This window comes from Astatotilapia calliptera, chromosome 22, assembly GCF_900246225.1.
Source record: "Astatotilapia calliptera chromosome 22, fAstCal1.2, whole genome shotgun sequence".
NCBI classification, from domain to species: Eukaryota; Metazoa; Chordata; class Actinopteri; order Cichliformes; family Cichlidae; genus Astatotilapia; species Astatotilapia calliptera.
This window is the reverse complement of record NC_039322.1, coordinates 6,769,943-6,787,246: the sequence shown is the minus strand read 5'-3', so window position 1 is coordinate 6,787,246 and position 17,304 is coordinate 6,769,943. Positions and strand designations below refer to the sequence as shown.

Below are 17,304 nucleotides of genomic sequence, written 5' to 3'. Positions count from 1 at the left end.
CCTTCTTCTTTGGGAGAGCAGATCTCATCGGACACAGGACCGCTGCGGGGCTGCAGAAGGAAAGAATCCATCTTGTGTGTGTGACTTAGGAATTGTGACGGACTCCTCTCTCTGCTTTTTTATTCCCCTCCAACAGATGGCGCTCTTCCGGGGGTTCACCCCTCCCTCTAAAAACTTTTTTTCCCAACAACAGATGACGCGCTTCCGGAGGTTTTCCCCCTCCCTCTAAAAACTTTTTTTTTTCCCCCAACAACAGATGACGCGCTTCCGGGTTCACCCCTCCTTTCTCAGGGTGCAATTCGACACGGTTAGCAACAGATGGCGCGCTTCCGGGGTTCGCCCCCCTTTCTCAGGATATAATTCGTCACGCGGGGGGTTTCCCACCCCCCCCCCCCTTCTCCGGATACGATTCGTCACGCTCATTACACGCTTCCGGGGGGGAGGGGCGGGAGGTCAAAAGGTCGTGATTAGGGCCATCAATCACTTCGGATCAAATTTTGTCATAAGCTGTATGGGAATAACTCTCTCATGCGTGCGTGCGTGCGTGTGTGTGTGTGTAATGTTGTATAATCTAATTAGATTGAATTAAACCTTTCATTTAGTGGGGAGCCATCCACCATCCACCCACAACCATCTGCCCTCTTCTGCTAAGTCTGTCAGTCCGATCCAGAAAGGGATGTCATGTATCTCCATTTTTTGTTGAACATTTTTCCTCAAGAAATTCTAAACAGGAACATTTGATTAAATTATTTTGGGAATCTTTCAATCCTGTGATACTGAAACATCAGGATGAGAACATGAACCTGCAGAAATGTTTTATACCTGCTCTTCTTCGCTGTCTATTTTAACCAGGTCTCCTCCTTTAGTTTTACATACAGTTCTGCTCTCATTCCAGGAGGATGAATTGGTGGAGAAGTAATAGCAATTTCCTCCATGTTCCTTCCAGTCATCCTCACATTTATAACATGGTTCATCTTTGAAGAGATTACAGGAAGATATTTCTTCAGGTGGAACAAATCATATTTATGTTTGTGAGATTTGGAGGCAGAAGGAGGTGCCTCTGTGCTGCAGTTACAGTTTATCTTATCATTTCTGTCAGTCCATCAACTTTATTTCAATCACAGGATAAAAACATTGTCAAAGACAAAATCTAAAACTTACTCATGTTTACTTCAGGACGTTGTGAGGTTGTGGTTGTAGGCTTTATTGTGCTGTAAGGTTGTGTTACTGTTATGAAAAAGAAATTTAAAAAAGTTTACTCAATAAATTTTTCATCACAATCGTCTCTTTGTAGCAGGATGCTCTTTTGATCCTGTATATGTTTTTATTCCATCTCTTTCTGCAGATACAAGTCATGGCGAAAAGTTAATAACTTACTTATTTTCATTTCAGGCTGCAATGGACATGTGGGCGTCACTGTATTGCATGGTTTGATTTCAGCCAATTTCTCTGAAAAAAAATAAAACAAAAACAAAACAAACAAAAAAACAGAATAGAAAATGAATGTTGGGAAAGTAAAGTAAAAGTTTAGGAGAAATGTCGTGTTATGTGATTGAATTCCAGAGGTCATAAACAAAATTGAAAGTCCACAATTGCAGTGTAGGAGTCTCATTTTCTTACCCGTGACATGAATTTTTACAGTTTCCCGCTCCAGTTCAATTTTTCTGAGCATTTCCTTGGTTTTCAAAAGCTCAAACACTTAAATAAGAAAAAAAATGTAACTCAGTCAGTACTGTTTTTCACTCAGTTTTGATTGAATTCACTATATCCAACAAACAATTTGCTTGTTTGTTGAAAAAAAAAAGTAAATAATTTTACCTTCAACATTTTCAGACATGTGTACCATCAACTCCAGTAAATCAAAAGTATAAAACTATAATAATAACAAAAGGGCAAACCTTTAATTATAAATTAGGTCTTAACTAATGAGACTAACAACACTACAAGGAGGGGCTTGGCAAATATTGCCATGTAAACTCAGATAATAGTAGATATATATTTTTATCTTAATTTAGATGCTGGATTCATCTGTCTTGTAGCTTGTTTCTTTTTCTCTTTTTGAAATTAAAGTTGTGCCAACTGATTTAAAACAAAGAAGTCATAAGCTGGCCATGATGTTTATGCACACAGTATTTCACAACTTTTCCGTGAACATTCACTTCCTCTTATTTATGGTAAATCAGATAGCTGTGACAAACACAGCTGCATGAACCAAACAGGAAACAGAGCACACTGTGTACCAGACAACAACATGGGTGACTGAGGAAACCACTAGTTAAATTATCACATAATCTAAGAACACTAAGCACTACTTTCCCCTCCTGAGTTGATTGAGTAATATTGAAGTCTGTTTACGTAGTTTAAGTTTCTTACAGGCAAACGTTTCAGATGTCGACATGCAGCACATAATATTTATTCACATTTATTTTATTATACACGATGCAGAATTTCTTTTTTCACTGAGCATTTCTGAAAGGCAGCTTTAAATGTTTGTGGTATTAGCTTTACATACTCTGCTCAAGTTGTTTAAAAAAATACATGCTGACCTGAATTTTAGACACATACAAATATATGGTGTCCGACCACTGCTGATTTCTCACAAATACTTCCACGAGATCTTTTGCAGGAGTTATCAAACCAATACACTGGCCCCATCCTACCACAGTCCTCTCCATCAGGATCTTTCCCTTTCCAATCATCTGGCTCAAAAAACCTCCAAAATGTCAAACTAAAGGATGAAAAACAGAAAGAATGTTAAGAGTCAAGTAAAGTAAGTAAGTAAAAGCTGAACTATGATTCTGGAAATGAACAAAAGTGTTTTTGTAATGTGTTCAGTCTTTTTTACGCCACTATGGGATGTCATAAAACTTGTCTTCTCTTTCCCTGTGTTTGTGTTCTGTCCTGGTCTCTGTGTGTGTTTCCTCTCTTTCTTCACTTTCCACTTACCTCCTCACTCACTTTAATAAAATGCTACTGGGATTGTCTGATTTTTGCGGTCCCTTTTTTCCTCACAGTATAATGCACCTTAAGGTGACTATATATGTATATATTAGGAGTGCAACAATACTCGTATCGATATTGAACCGTTCGATACAGTGCTTTCGGTTCGGTATGCATATGTATCAAACAATACAAGATTTTTTATTTATTTTATCAACTTTTCTTCTGACGATGCTGTCTGTGTTGAGAGCTCAGTGGATGTGCATTCGACTACTCCGCCTAGGCTGCACTGTCGAGTGCAGATCCACTGAGTGCAGCGCAAGCTAGCAAGACAGAAGCTAAGCTCGTTGCAACATGGCAACTGCCACAACGCTATCCAAAATTGAACCTCCCCACCCTCATTCAGATCTGGCGTTTGGAACTATCTTGGTTTTCATGTGAAGCATGACCGCATCATGGACAAAAGTAAAACAGTATGTCGGATGTACCACGCAATGCTCAATTGGTGGGAACTAGTGCGTTAGCCCAGTTAGCTTGTTAACGTGTTGACGCCGTCCAGCCCCACGCACGGGGCGATGCACGGTAACTCGTTAACGGAGATTTGTGGCGTTATGGCGTTAATGTAATTTTAACGAGATTAACGCTGACAGCACTAGTGGGAACACAACGAATATGACTGCACATTTACGCCGAAAAAATATTGGACCGTATAGAACCGAACCGTGAATTCTGTGAATCGTTGCACCCCTAATATATACATATATATCGATACGGTTCAATATTTTTTCGATAAAAAAAAATGTCCATGCCTTTTTAATTTGTCATTTATTTAAATTATAAATATATACTTTAACTCAAAAGTAAAATTTTTAAATTTAATGTTGCTGAAAGAACAAAATAATAAAAATAATTAAATCTATCTAATCGAGGAATCACTCATCTTTGGAAAAGAGAGTTTATTACAGAGAAATGGCTCTTTCCAAAATAAAAGCTATACTATACGCTTCTTCTGGGCTATATTCTCAGCAGCATATTAAACATATCAGGTCCCCATAAGGAGAATCACGTGCTAACGGCTGTCTAAATGACTCGGGTAAAGTTTGTAGCATGCGTGCTTGTTGTTTTTGTCTGCTTCAACTTGTCTGTGCACTAGGATGATGTTGGCGTTTATATAGATCTATCTATCTATCGATTGATATATATATATATAGATATATAGATATATATATGTGTGTGTGTGTGTGTGTGTGTGTGTGTGTGTGTGTAATGTTGTATAATCTAATTAGATTGAATTAAACCTTTCATTTAGTGGGGAGCCATCCACCATCCACCCACAACCATCTGCCCTCTTCTGCTAAGTCTGTCAGTCCGATCCAGAAAGGGATGTCATGTATCTCCATTTTTTGTTGAACATTTTTCCTCAAGAAATTCTAAACAGGAACATTTGATTAAATTATTTTGGGAATCTTTCATTCCTGTGATACTGAAACATCAGGATGAGAACATGAACCTGCAGAAATGTTTTATACCTGCTCTTCTTCGCTGTCTATTTTAACCAGGTCTCCTCCTTTAGTTTTACATACAGTTCTGCTCTCATTCCAGGAGGATGAATTGGTGGAGAAGTAATAGCAATTTCCTCCATGTTCCTTCCAGTCATCCTCACATTTATAACATGGTTCATCTTTGAAGAGATTACAGGAAGATATTTCTTCAGGTGGAACAAATCATGTTTATGTTTGTGAGATTTGGAGGCAGAAGGAGGTGCCTCTGTGCTGCAGTTACAGTTTATCTTATCATTTCTGTCAGTCCATCAACTTTATTTCAATCACAGGATAAAAACATTGTCAAAGACAAAATCTAAAACTTACTCATGTTTACTTCAGGACGTTGTGAGGTTGTGGTTGTAGGCTTTATTGTGCTGTAAGGTTGTGTTACTGTTATGAAAAAGAAATTTAAAAAAGTTTACTCAATAAATTTTTCATCACAATCGTCTCTTTGTAGCAGGATGCTCTTTTGATCCTGTATATGTTTTTATTCCATCTCTTTCTGCAGATACAAGTCATGGCGAAAAGTTAATAACTTACTTATTTTCATTTCAGGCTGCAATGGACATGTGGGCGTCACTGTATTGCATGGTTTGATTTCAGCCAATTTCTCTGAAAAAAAAATAAAACAAAAACAAAACAAACAAAAAAACAGAATAGAAAATGAATGTTGGGAAAGTAAAGTAAAAGTTTAGGAGAAATGTCGTGTTATGTGATTGAATTCCAGAGGTCATAAACAAAATTGAAAGTCCACAATTGCAGTGTAGGAGTCTCATTTTCTTACCCGTGACATGAATTTTTACAGTTTCCCGCTCCAGTTCAATTTTTCTGAGCATTTCCTTGGTTTTCAAAAGCTCAAACACTTAAATAAGAAAAAAAATGTAACTCAGTCAGTACTGTTTTTGGCTTCACTTAATCTCTGTAAAGAATATCTGCCTTTGATTTTCCAGAGTCAATAGCCAAGGAGAAGGTCTTGTTACTAGAACTGCTATTATTTCAGCAAACTTGTAGTCACGATTTTGTTCACACATGAGCAGGCTTTGGTAGCATGCAGGTAAACAATATACCCATATAAACAGAGAGTAGAGCAGGGGTGTCAAACTCAAATACACAAATACTAACTAATCTTGAAATGACTGTTCAGCACAGAAATGAAGCCCAACAATCATGTTTTACAGTCCTGTGGTCTCAGCCTCAGATACTCACCTAATCAAAGTGATGTCATGACAAAAATGAATGACCAATAAAACATTTTTCTCCTTCATTTCAGTCAAACAAGGCTGTATGAAACATTTCTCGCGGTTAGTATCATGGTTGCTAGGCAACCTGAACAGCGCGACGAAGGCTAGACCGTCCCATTTCACAAGCCTCTCACTTCTGCACTTCTCATACTTACAGTACACACCGTACGTAGTATGCGTAGTGCGCGTACTTCAAGCGTGCAGACCCTGAATTTGGACACAGCCTTGGCACGATCTGTTTTGTTTGGATCGCAGCACAAAAAAGTCTAACAGTGTCATCTTCCTAAAGCTTTTCTGTTCAGACATTCCTGGAGACAAGATTGAGAAACCTAATGAATCTGATAACAAGTTCTGAATTGGACTGAAAGATGGTAGAGCAGGATTCTTGAACTTCAGGCCGCGAGGGCCGGTGTCCTACAGGTTTTAAATGGTAAATGGCCTGTATTTGTATAGCGCTTTTACTAGTCCCTAAGGACCCCAAAGTGCTTTATACGGTCAGTCATCCACCCATTGACACACACATTCACACACTGGTGACAGCAAGATACATTGTAGCCACAACCGCACTGACAGAGGCGAGGCTGCCGGACACTGGCGCCACCTGGCCCTCTGACCACCACCAGTAGGCAACGGCTGAAGTGTCTTGCCCAAGGACACAACAACTGAGACTGTCCGAGCCTGGGCTCAAACCGGCAACCTTCCAATTACAGGACGAACTGCCAACTCTTGAGCCACGATCGCCCGTTTTAGATATCACTCTGGGTCAACACACCTGAATCAAATGATTAGATCATTACCAGGTTTCTGGAGAACTTCAAGACTTATTGAGGAGGTAATTTAGCCATTTAAATCAGCTGTGATGGATCAAGGACACATCTAAAACCTGCAGGACACCGGCCCTCGAGGCCTGGAGTTCGAGACCTCTGCCATAGAGGGCAGATGGTTGTGGGTGGATGGCGGAGCACCAACTGGACACCAACAATTTAAATGGAACAAATAGTGAATATACTGGAGAGGACTGTGAACAGCTCATGGCCAGAAGTGTTGGTTTAAATCATCCTTCACAGAACTATTTGTGAAAAACCAGCAGTAACTGGACAACTTAAATCTATGTGCCTGAAACTGAGTTCAGCCTGTAAAATATGAGCAACATTTGCTTAACAAAGTACTGCTGTGTGTGCTAAACGCAAACGCACACACATTACATTATCACACCAACATTCTCTTTGCGAAATATGTTCGTATGGCTATGTTTAGATATGTTTTCTCAAATTTAAGATCAATGTTTGTGTTGTTTTTCATCTAACAGTTATGTTACAGTTTTTACCGAATGCCTAAACACTAACTGTGAATCCTGTAGCACAATTTCTAAAACTAGTCAGACTTATAGCAAAACCACTCACTGAGTGTGCAAAACTAAAAGCACAAAAACTGCTTTGCACTCAGTTTGCAATTTTGTAACACACACTTTGCAAGACTGTAGGCACAATTCACTGCACAACACTCAATTACCAAATTTCCAACACACTCCTAGCAAAAGTATACACATGTATGGCTATCATTAACACTAATTTGCCAACTGTCTGGCACACTTTCACATGTGAAAACTTTCTTAGATAATTCGTTCACTTTGCAATCAGCCTAAGCACTTTACAGTTTTTTACAGTCGCTAACAAGCGTTTGTCCAAACAGTTGTCACATTTGCAAAACTCTAAACACAATTAGCACAGGATCGGTCTGTTGTGGCCATACCATTCACACATTTCATGTCGTGTTCACCCAATATGCAGTCAGTGAACACATTTCCACAATGCTTACATTTTCTTAACAGACAAGTTATACCTCCCAACAAAACTATGGACTGTTCTTGTAGTATCTACGAATGTTAACACACAACATCCCACAATAGCAAAAACAATATTCCAAACCGTAGATACAGTATAAAAACCTCTGCCCCTGCAATGATATCAGTACAAAAACAATATCAATATCAAAAATATATCTCAGCTGTAAACAAACAAACAATTGAATAATTGACACACAGCTGATTTATGTTGGGTAAATTGGGCCAACCACACCTTCTTCCATTCTGGCTTAGACTCAGTGGGGTTCATAAGGCAAGACCTTGAGGAGTGATGTTTTTGGAAACAAAAAAAAGACAAACACTGTAATGTCTGGTCGAGGAAGAGTAAGAGCAAGGGGCCCAGAGAGAAGAGCAGGCCCAAGGAGAGGGCAAGGTATAGGTGTAAGAATGCGTGGTGGTGGCATTCCAAGGGCTGCAAGAACAGTAGTCAGTGATGAAATCCGTGCCACTATCATTGACCATGTAATCAACCATGGTCTTTCACTAAGAGAGGCTGGTGAAAGAGTGCAGCCCAATTTGAGGCGGTCAACGGTTGCCTCCATTATACGCACCTTTCAACAAACCAACAGGTAAGTATTGCATTTTACATGGATTGTTCCTATTCTCACTTGACATGTCAATATGGTCATACAGTAATGCATATGTTGAATTGTCTGTCTTTCTAAAGAATGCAACGTCTTCCACCCTCTGGGGGAAGAGGAAAGCTCCTCAGTAATGATCAGGAGCTTGCCATTGTGGAAATGGTTACTGCAAATAATGCAATAAAACTGCGTGAAATACAAACCAGAATTGTGGCGGACCATGAGATATTCGACAATATCGATAGAATCAGCCTCAGAACCATTTCGCGGACATTGTCCAAACACAGAGTGCGGATGAAGCAGCTCTACACTGTTCCCTTTGAGAGGAACAGTGAGAGGGTCAAGGAGCTACGACGACAATATGTCCAGGTACAGTGTATATTCAATCCAATGTCCAGTTCTATAAGCTTTGCACTTTGCAAGTAGGTAACCTACACAATACTAGGTTACAGTACAGTATGGTATACAGTACTAACATGACTTACATAAACTTTGTTTCAGAGAGTTATGGAATTGGAGGCCAACCAGGCCCCTCATGAATTCATATACATCGATGAGGCAGGATTCAATCTGGCCAAAAGGCGTCGACGTGGACGGAATGTAATTGGAAAAAGGGCCACAGTTGATGTGCCAGGACAGAGAGGGGCAAACATTACCATGTGTGCAGCAATTGCAAATGCAGGATTACTCCTTCACAAATGTCAGGTTGGACCCTATAATACAGAGCGCTTGCTTGCCTTTCTCAATGATCTCCACCAGCGCCTGGTTCCAGAGCAGGGTCAGGAGGGTGAAAACATGAGGACCTTTGTAATTACCTGGGACAATGTGGCTTTCCATCACTTGCAAGCAATAACAACATGGTTTGAAGTCCACCCAAGATTGGTGAGTCTCTTCCTTCCACCCTATTCACCTTTCCTCAACCCCATAGAGGAGTTCTTTTCTGCATGGCGGTGGAAGGTTTATGACCATCAGCCACATGACCAGATGTCTCTCCTTGAAGCCATGGATGCTGGCTCCAGGGACATCACAGTTGACGATTGCCAAGGGTGGATCCGACATACCAGGCGGTTTTATCCCAGGTGCATCGACTTGGCTGACATCAGATGTGATGTTGATGAAAACATGTGGCCTAACCCTGAAGATCGCAGAGATTAGATGCAACTTTTTTGCCTTTTTTTAGCCCCCCTCCCCCCCTTTTTATCTTGGCTTTTTGCTGTTGTTTTTTTGTTCAGAATGCTCTTGTGTGTTTCATGGATATTTTGTTCACTGTAAGCAATACTGTAAAACTTTCTCTGTCCTATCATACCGTGTTTCTACTGTACCTCCTGTGGTAAACAGTAAAGAAACAAAAACTTGTTTGCTTTTTACTGGAATGCTTTTGAATGTGAACATTACTGTACATGTGGACATACAGTTACCAACCAAGACATTTTTGGTGTCAATATGGTGGATTGCATGTTTCGCATGCAAATACCTGTGAAACTGAAACATAAAAGTCTATGCAGTTTTTGTAATGTCAATAATAGCCAGTATTTTGAAACCTGGTGTACTTTGATTGACTGCATGTACCTTGTGAAGTGAAAACAAGTGTTATTCTTTGACAGACTAATTTCATTTTGAGTCAGATTTATAGTGTTTTTGTACAGTTAGTGTGTGCAGAGAAAGATGTGTTCTAATTTTGAAATGAGGAGTTAGTATATATTTAACAAAGTGTATTTTTGGGAAGGATATTATCCATTTGGCCAATTGTGTTTTGTAGGTGTGGGTCTGTGTTAAGAGTTTAGAAAAAGTATCTGAAGTATGGGTAGGCGCTTGTTAGCGACTGTAAAAAACTGTAATACAGGTAAGCTGTGTGTGCGGAGTACAATGGTGGGAGCAGAAAGAGTGAGAAGTAGAGGAGGCCGAGGAAGAGGACGTGGAGGTGAAGAAGTAGGATGAAGAGGACGACAAGGACAAGGAGGAGCAAGAGGAAGACGAGGAGGGGGCAGAGGAAGCATGTTCACTGCAGACCACTTAACCCATATAGTCATTATGGCGATTGCAAATAATCCTATACTTGGAAATAAACACTTGTGTTTGTTTTGATGTGTTTGACTAAACACCAGTACTTGAAGTTTGGATCCCTCTATGCTTATGGATCTATGACAGAAGTATGAGCTCAAACTGACATAGCCTACCTTGTGCACAGGGAAGGCAAACGCCAGATGTGTTTTGTATTCATACCATCGGTGTGCAGTTGGCGCATTGTGTGCTTAGTAGATGATGGCTTGTGTGTACTGTTTGATACGGAAACACCATTTTTACGAAGGTGTGAAGAGTTAATCCAGCTGTGTTTGCTTTTGCAAGAGAACTACAATGTTTTGATGATTGGGTGACAGGTTTTCTTATTTGTGTGAAGAGTTTTGCAAAATTAGCCAATAGTTACAAAAAATGTGCTTAAGCAATCAGAAAAAACTGTAAAACACCAGCTCATCCAATCAACAGTTCTTTTTTTTCTGCCTCGACCTGCTCACTTCTTATTTGAAACACTTGTGTTGTTTTTTAATAGCAATCTGAGAGAACTCAGATGTTTTGTATGTGAGAAGGCAGCACACTAGACCACCGGGCACACATCTCAACAACAAATCAACAACTTTGCCTTAGTTAATAACAGCAGTTACTCTTGTGGGAGGAACAAGACGATCGATGATGCTTCCTCCATCCGCTTTAGTTTAGGGAAGTTGTTGTTTTTAAAAGTTGTGAAACATGAAGTTGTCATCTAGTACTTATTACAAGCCTACGGTAAGGTGTAAGGAAAGAATTAGAATGAGGACCAGTGATTATCTACATCTATATTAAATGCATAGCAATGGAATAAATAACAAAAAGAGTTTATCTGAGTAATTTATCAAAATTTTGTTCTGTTTTTGTGATTCAGAGACATTTGGACGAACACTGCAGTCAGGATTTTGAAGCCTCAGCATGATGAGCCGTCCACAGAGCTACATAGAAGGTAAGACCAGTAACCCCTTAAAATCATATGAAATCATTGCCCGAAAATTCTAGTTATTTTGAAACTTGAAAGTTTATTTAACCATCTGACAAATTTGTTTAAAAAAATTCCATGTATGATTTTTAATTTCCATCATATTTGCTACACCTCGCTAGCCGTGACAGAATAAGGTTTGTATACTGAAATAGAACAACATTAACTGTACATAACCTAAAAATATTCCAAGCCCACGTTAATTCTTTACTCATCCACTCATTCTCTTATAAGGTGAGTCATTCTTTAATCATATCAATTTATTTTAGTCCTTGCAGTTATCAAAAATGTAAAGATTCGAGGTAATTGTTCTCAGAGAGGATGAATCAAAATGTACAAATATGCAAGAAAGAAAAAGACGATAAACTGTTAAGTGTTTAAAAGGTGTTTAAAAGGTGTGAAAAAGGAAATAACCAAGACCAAATACAAAGAGGAACTGACCTCTTTGTATTTGACGTGTGACATGTAAACATGTTTTAACATGGGTGATATTCACGTATGGGATGTTTCCTGTTGGAGGAAAGCATCTTAATCAACTTAACTGTTCTTGCATTGACAATCTACTATAATACAGTGTACTATTATAGTAGTACTATAGTATTATATTTTGAGAAAATTTTAAAAACTGTTATAACAGATGAATAAACACTTTTCTGAAGGCTCACATCTGTTTCTCCTCTAAATGTTCATCAGGTGAAACTGACTCTTGGCATGCAAAATCAAGCACAGGGTCAAAGGTCAAGGCAGAGAGAGTGGCACTGCTGGTTCTCTGTCTTCTGCTTGCAGCTGCTGTCCTCATTATTTATCGTCTCAGTGAGTGTGCGAGTGAGTTTTTATTTTTACATTTTCTATAAATCAGATGAGGTGTGTAATAGAGTGAATTGTTGCCCCCCAGTGGTAAAATACAGAAGTGCCTGTTACAGGGCTAGTTCTTGGTTGACCAATATATAACAACAAAAAGGGTAGTTTGCGCAACGCTAAGAAAACAACAAGTTAGTGTGTGTTGTCCTGCTGTTCAATAAAGCACCTATCCACGTCCTTCTGTCCTGATCTTTTCAAGAGCCTAATCCAGAATATCACAAGGTGCATATTGCACACTGGACAAGCCATCATGTCACTTCAGTGTTTTAATAGACTTGCAGCAAATTAAAGATTATGTGTTTATCTTTTTCAGGGCTTTTGTTCTTTTGTTTTTTGTAATCCTTGTTAATTTACAAAATCTTTGCTTCTCTTATTTTTTTTTAACTCAGCGTTTGAAAACACGAAAACCAGAGAATCACTGAAAAAACTGGAAGAGCTCAGAATGAAGTCTCAAAATGTTCTTACAGGTAAGCAAATAAAGATGATATGCTGTGATATTTGGCTATGCTTGGATTGTTCTGCTGGCACATAGCTGAGTATGAGCCAATAGTTTTTTTTAGTTTTTTTTTTACTGGATACAAAGAATGTATTTTCAAATTCAAATTCAAATTTTATTTGTCACGTACACAGTCATACACAGTACGATATGCAGTGAAATGCTTGGACAACTGCTCGTGACCTAAAGAGAACAAAAAAGGAAAAGGCTATGAATAAGATAGGAAATAAATATGAAAAATTAAAAAGGGTAAATTTAACTAAGAAGGAATAAAATATAAATTAAGGTTAAAAATGAAATAACTGTACAACACAAATTAGAATGAAGGGTAAATTTAACTGGGAAGAATAAGATAAAGATAAATATATAAATTAAAGTTGAAAATAAAATAACTGTACAACAAAATACAAAATACACAATACACAATATAGAACTATATAAGAATGTATGAAGAAATATAAATGTAAATAAATATATACACAATAACAGCAGCTGTACAAGTATTAACCGGAAATGAAGAATATAGTGACCAGTGTTGTGCAAAACCAAAGTCCAGAAAGTCCAGTGTGTGTGTAAGAACTGTATATGTGGGTCAGTACTGTGTGGTGGTGTGATTGAGAGACCGTATCGCCTGCGGGAAGAAGCTCCTTCTCAGTCTCTCTGTGTTGGTCTTCAGGGAGCGGAATCGCTTTCCTGACCTCAGCAGAGAGAACAGTCTGTTGTTGGGATGGCTGAGGTCCTTCACGATCTTCCTGGCCTTGGTCCAGCACCGCCTGCTGTAGATTGAGTGCAGGTCAGGGAGCTCGGAGCGGATGGTGCGCTCAGCTGACCGCACAACCCTCTGTAGAGCTCGTCTGTCCTGCATGGTGCTGTTCCCGAACCAGGTTAAGATGTTTCCCGCCAGGATGCTCTCTATGGTGCACGAGTAAAAGTTCCTGAGCACCTTGGAGGGCAGTTGGAAGTCTCTCAAGCGTCTGAGGTGGTAGAGACGCTGTCGGGCCTTTTTCACCACGGTGTTGATGTGACAGGACCATGACAGGTCCTGCGTGATGTGAACTCCGAGGTATTTGAAGCTGTCCACTCTCTCCACTGGGCACTCGTTGATGACGGGGGTCTGGTAGTTCCTCTCCTGCTTAGTGCTGAAGTCCACTATCAGCTCCTTTGTCTTACTGACGTTTAGAAGGAGGTTGTTCCTCTGGCACCAGTTCTCCAGATTCCTAATCTCCTTCAGGTAGGCCGTCTCGTTGTTATCAGAGATCAGGCCCACCACGACGGTGTCGTCAGCAAACTTGATGATGGTGGTGGAGCTGGTAGTGGCCACACAGTCATATGTGTACAAAGAGTACAGCAGGGGGCTCAGAACACACCCCTGGGGGGCTCCAGTGCTGAGAGTGGTGGAGGCTGAGACATGTCCGCCCATCCTTACTGCCTGTGGTCTGCCAGTTAGGAAGTTGGAGATCCACTGACACATAGATGAGCTGAGTCCCAGATGCTCCAGCTTGGTGGTGAGTGTGGAGGGAATTATGGTGTTAAATGCAGAGCTGTAGTCTATGAAGAGCATTTTAACATAATTCCCCCTTCTAGTGTCCAAGTGAGTGAGTGATGTGTGGAGGAGATGAGAGATGGCATCGTCTGTGGAACGATTTGGACGGTAAGCGAACTGTAGTGGGTCCAGTGTGTCTGGTAGTGAAGAAATGATGAAGTCTCTGACCAGGCGTTCAAAGCACTTCATCACTACTGAGGTGAGGGCTACAGGGCGATAGTCATTGAGAGAAGCAGGGTGGGGTTTCTTCGGGACAGGAACAATGATGGACTCTTTAAAGCATGTGGGGATCACCGACTGAGATAAAGAGATGTTGAATATCTCAGTGAACACAGGAGCTAGCTGGTATGCGCAGTCTCTTAGGATACGACCTGGGATGCCGTCTGGTCCTGCTGCTTTCCTGGTGTTCACTCTCTTGAAGGCTTCTCCTTACTTCATGCTCGGAGATGACGAGCACGTTTCCGGTGCTGGCAGTATCTTCCTGTCTGCAGCCGTTAGCGCCGCTAACACTAGCATTGTTGGAGACCTTAGCTGCAGCCTCGAAGCGAGCATAGAAAGTGTTCAGCTCGTCTGCCAGAGTCACGGCCGCGTTCGTCATACCGGTTGTTGGTGCTTTATAGTCCGTTATTGTCCTTAGTCCCCGCCACAGGCTCCTAGAGTCACTCTGTTGGAGTTGTGACTCTAGTTTCCTCCCGTAGCGCTGCTTCGCCTCTTTCACCGCCCTCCGCACGTTATATGACGCGGCTTTGTACGGGTCCATGTCCCCCGTCATGAGTCCCGTGTTGTAGGCAGCGGTGCGGGATCTCAGAGCGTTGCGGATGGTTTTATCCACCCACGGCTTCTGGTTGGGAAACGTTGTGATAGTCTTTGTCTCCACGGTATCATCCGCTAGTTTCCCAATGAATCCCACAACCGCTTCCGTAAACACGTTGACGTCATCGTCGGAGCTGTTTCTGAACATGCCCCAGTCTGCGTCATCGAGTGCGTCCTGTAACGCGGCCACCGATTGATCCGTCCAGCGCGCGACCTTCCTCTGAACCGGAACTTCCTGTTTCAGCCTTTGTTTGTATTTTGGCATGAGGAAGATGACGGCGTGATCAGATTTGCCAAACGGGGGGCGGGATTGTGCCTTGTAGCCGTCCTTGACCGTAGTGTAGCAGTGGTCCAGTGTCCTTTCACCTCTGGTGGGGCAGGTGATGTGTTGATAAAAGTTCGGCGCTGCGCGTTTGAGGTTGGCGCTATTAAAGTCCCCCGTCACAATAAGCGCAGCGTCCCGGTGTTGTGTCTGGTGCTGTGTGAGTGCCTCATGCAGCTCGCATAAGGCGGTGACCGTGTCCGCTTGTGGTGGAATATAAACGGCACTTACAATGACCGATGTAAATTCCCGAGGTAGATAAAAAGGACGACACATGATGGACAGTAGTTCCAGATTTGGTGTGCAGGAGCGTGTGAGAGGAACAACGTTCGCACTGTTGCACCAGTTGTTGTTCACCATTAAACACACGCCGCCTCCCCTTGACTTCCCCGAGTCCCGTGTCCTGTCCATGCGGTGAACCGAGAAGAACTCGGCCGGCTGGATGGCGTGGTCCGGCACCGCTGGGTTCAGCCATGTCTCGGTGAAGCAGAGGAGATTGCAGTCCCGAATGTCTCTCTGGAACTTTACCCTGGCCCTGAGGTCGTCAAGCTTGTTCTCCAGTGACTGGACGTTGGCGAGCAGGATGCTAGGCAGAGGTGTGCGGTGTGCACGAGCTCTCAGCCTGTTCCTGACGCCGGCTCGCTTCCCTCTAGGCCGCCGCCGCTTCCCTTGTATTTTTTTCTTTTTACATTCAAGCACCAGAAAAAAACTAGTCCTGATTAAATTAAAGTTAATTATTAGTTATCCTTTAGAGAGAGTCTCTGTTAGAATAATCATGCAGGACGGTGCACCCTACCTTTCCGAAATCCCAAATGATAAATACATTTGGATGAATTTTGTCTTTGACACATTTGCATCCTTATAGATATATATGAACAGTGATTTTTTTTTTTTGCCATGTGACTGAAATTGTTGCTGTAATCTTTTCGAAGATGGCTCATTTTATAAATGTGAAGAAGGCTGGGAGAAACATGGAGGAAAGTGCTATTACTTCTCCATCAGTCAATTATCCTGGAAACAGAGCAGAGTTGATTGTAGAGCTAAAGGAGGAGACCTGGTTAAGATAGACAGCAGGGAGGAGCAGGTATGAAACACTAGTCACGTTTCCACATGTTTCAGCACAGAACTGTCAGATAAGGTAATTTTCTTCATCTTTTTGTGATCAGGCTTTCCTGGAGAGAAGAGTGAGACAACTAATGAAAGAAGGTGAGGACAAGTTCTGGATCGGACTGACAGACTCAGCAGTAGAGGGCAGATGGTTGTGGGTGGACGGATCACTGCTGGATGAAAGGTTTGATTGTTGTGAAAAAAAAATCCATTTCCAGAATTAATATTCCCAGTTTTTACTTCTTTCTGTTCTTCATCTTTTAGTTTGAAGTTTTGGGCTGGCAAAGAGCCAAACAATGTGACAGAGGGAGATCCTGATGGAGAGGACTGTGTGAGGATGGGAGAAGAATTTGAAAATAAAGATCTGAAGTGTTGGTTTGATCAGTCCTGCTTAAAGCCTCAAAGAAGTATTTGTGAGAAAGCAGGAGTAACTGCAACTTAAATGCATATCTTTCTGAAATACAGTTCACCATGTTGAACACCAGAGTGGAGTGATGCAATTTTTTAAAAGAATTGTTGCAAACAGACAAAAAAAGAGTATGATTAAATAAATGAAAGTAAAATTTGTGTATCTGGTATCTTCCTTACTGCTCTCATTATTTTTGTACAACGAATGTGAGAGCTCCTGTGAAATTTTCAATATTTTTTTCAATTATAAATTGTCCCAATTTTACAACTTTTAAGCAATGAAAAAAAATCCACCACATTTTGGATTTCACTGAATATATAAATATGCAAAATAGCTATTGAAGGAATTATTAATTATTATAACATTTAAAGCAGAATGGAAGAAATGTTAAGTGTTAAAATGGAGTAAATATATTTATATCATTGAAAAAGAAGTGGAATTGACCATTACAGTGCTTGGAGTCACCTGATTGGCTGACACTTCTCAGTACTGCTATAACTGAGAAATCAACGTAAATAAAATATGTTTTTGTCTGCGCTCAACGTCACTGGAGTGCAG

The 17,304-nt window shown here is 40.9% G+C and overlaps 3 protein-coding genes across 3 annotated transcripts; 1 reads left to right on the top strand and 2 right to left on the bottom strand.

Annotated features, from left to right (window-relative positions):
- Positions 1 to 594: 594 nt before the first annotated feature.
- On the bottom strand, positions 595 to 1,837 carry LOC113015237 (CD209 antigen-like protein C). Its single transcript, XM_026157187.1, has 6 exons — positions 1,819 to 1,837; positions 1,621 to 1,698; positions 1,378 to 1,449; positions 1,162 to 1,227; positions 823 to 974; positions 595 to 723 (listed from the first exon to the last, which is right to left on the bottom strand). The coding sequence occupies exons 1-6, from the start codon at positions 1,835 to 1,837 to the stop codon at positions 595 to 597; spliced, it is 516 nt and encodes a 171-aa protein (XP_026012972.1).
- A 2,404-nt stretch (positions 1,838 to 4,241) lies between these two features.
- Positions 4,242 to 5,588, bottom strand: LOC113015236 (CD209 antigen-like protein C). Its single transcript, XM_026157186.1, has 5 exons — positions 5,269 to 5,588; positions 5,025 to 5,096; positions 4,809 to 4,874; positions 4,470 to 4,621; positions 4,242 to 4,370 (listed from the first exon to the last, which is right to left on the bottom strand). The coding sequence occupies exons 1-5, from the start codon at positions 5,318 to 5,320 to the stop codon at positions 4,242 to 4,244; spliced, it is 471 nt and encodes a 156-aa protein (XP_026012971.1). The 5' UTR covers positions 5,321 to 5,588.
- A 5,304-nt stretch (positions 5,589 to 10,892) lies between these two features.
- On the top strand, positions 10,893 to 16,857 carry LOC113014756 (CD209 antigen-like protein E). Its single transcript, XM_026156482.1, has 7 exons — positions 10,893 to 10,951; positions 11,088 to 11,162; positions 11,889 to 12,020; positions 12,446 to 12,523; positions 16,163 to 16,314; positions 16,397 to 16,521; positions 16,602 to 16,857. The coding sequence occupies exons 2-7, from the start codon at positions 11,132 to 11,134 to the stop codon at positions 16,777 to 16,779; spliced, it is 696 nt and encodes a 231-aa protein (XP_026012267.1). The 5' UTR covers positions 10,893 to 10,951; positions 11,088 to 11,131; the 3' UTR covers positions 16,780 to 16,857.
- The last annotated feature ends 447 nt before the right edge of the window (positions 16,858 to 17,304 follow it).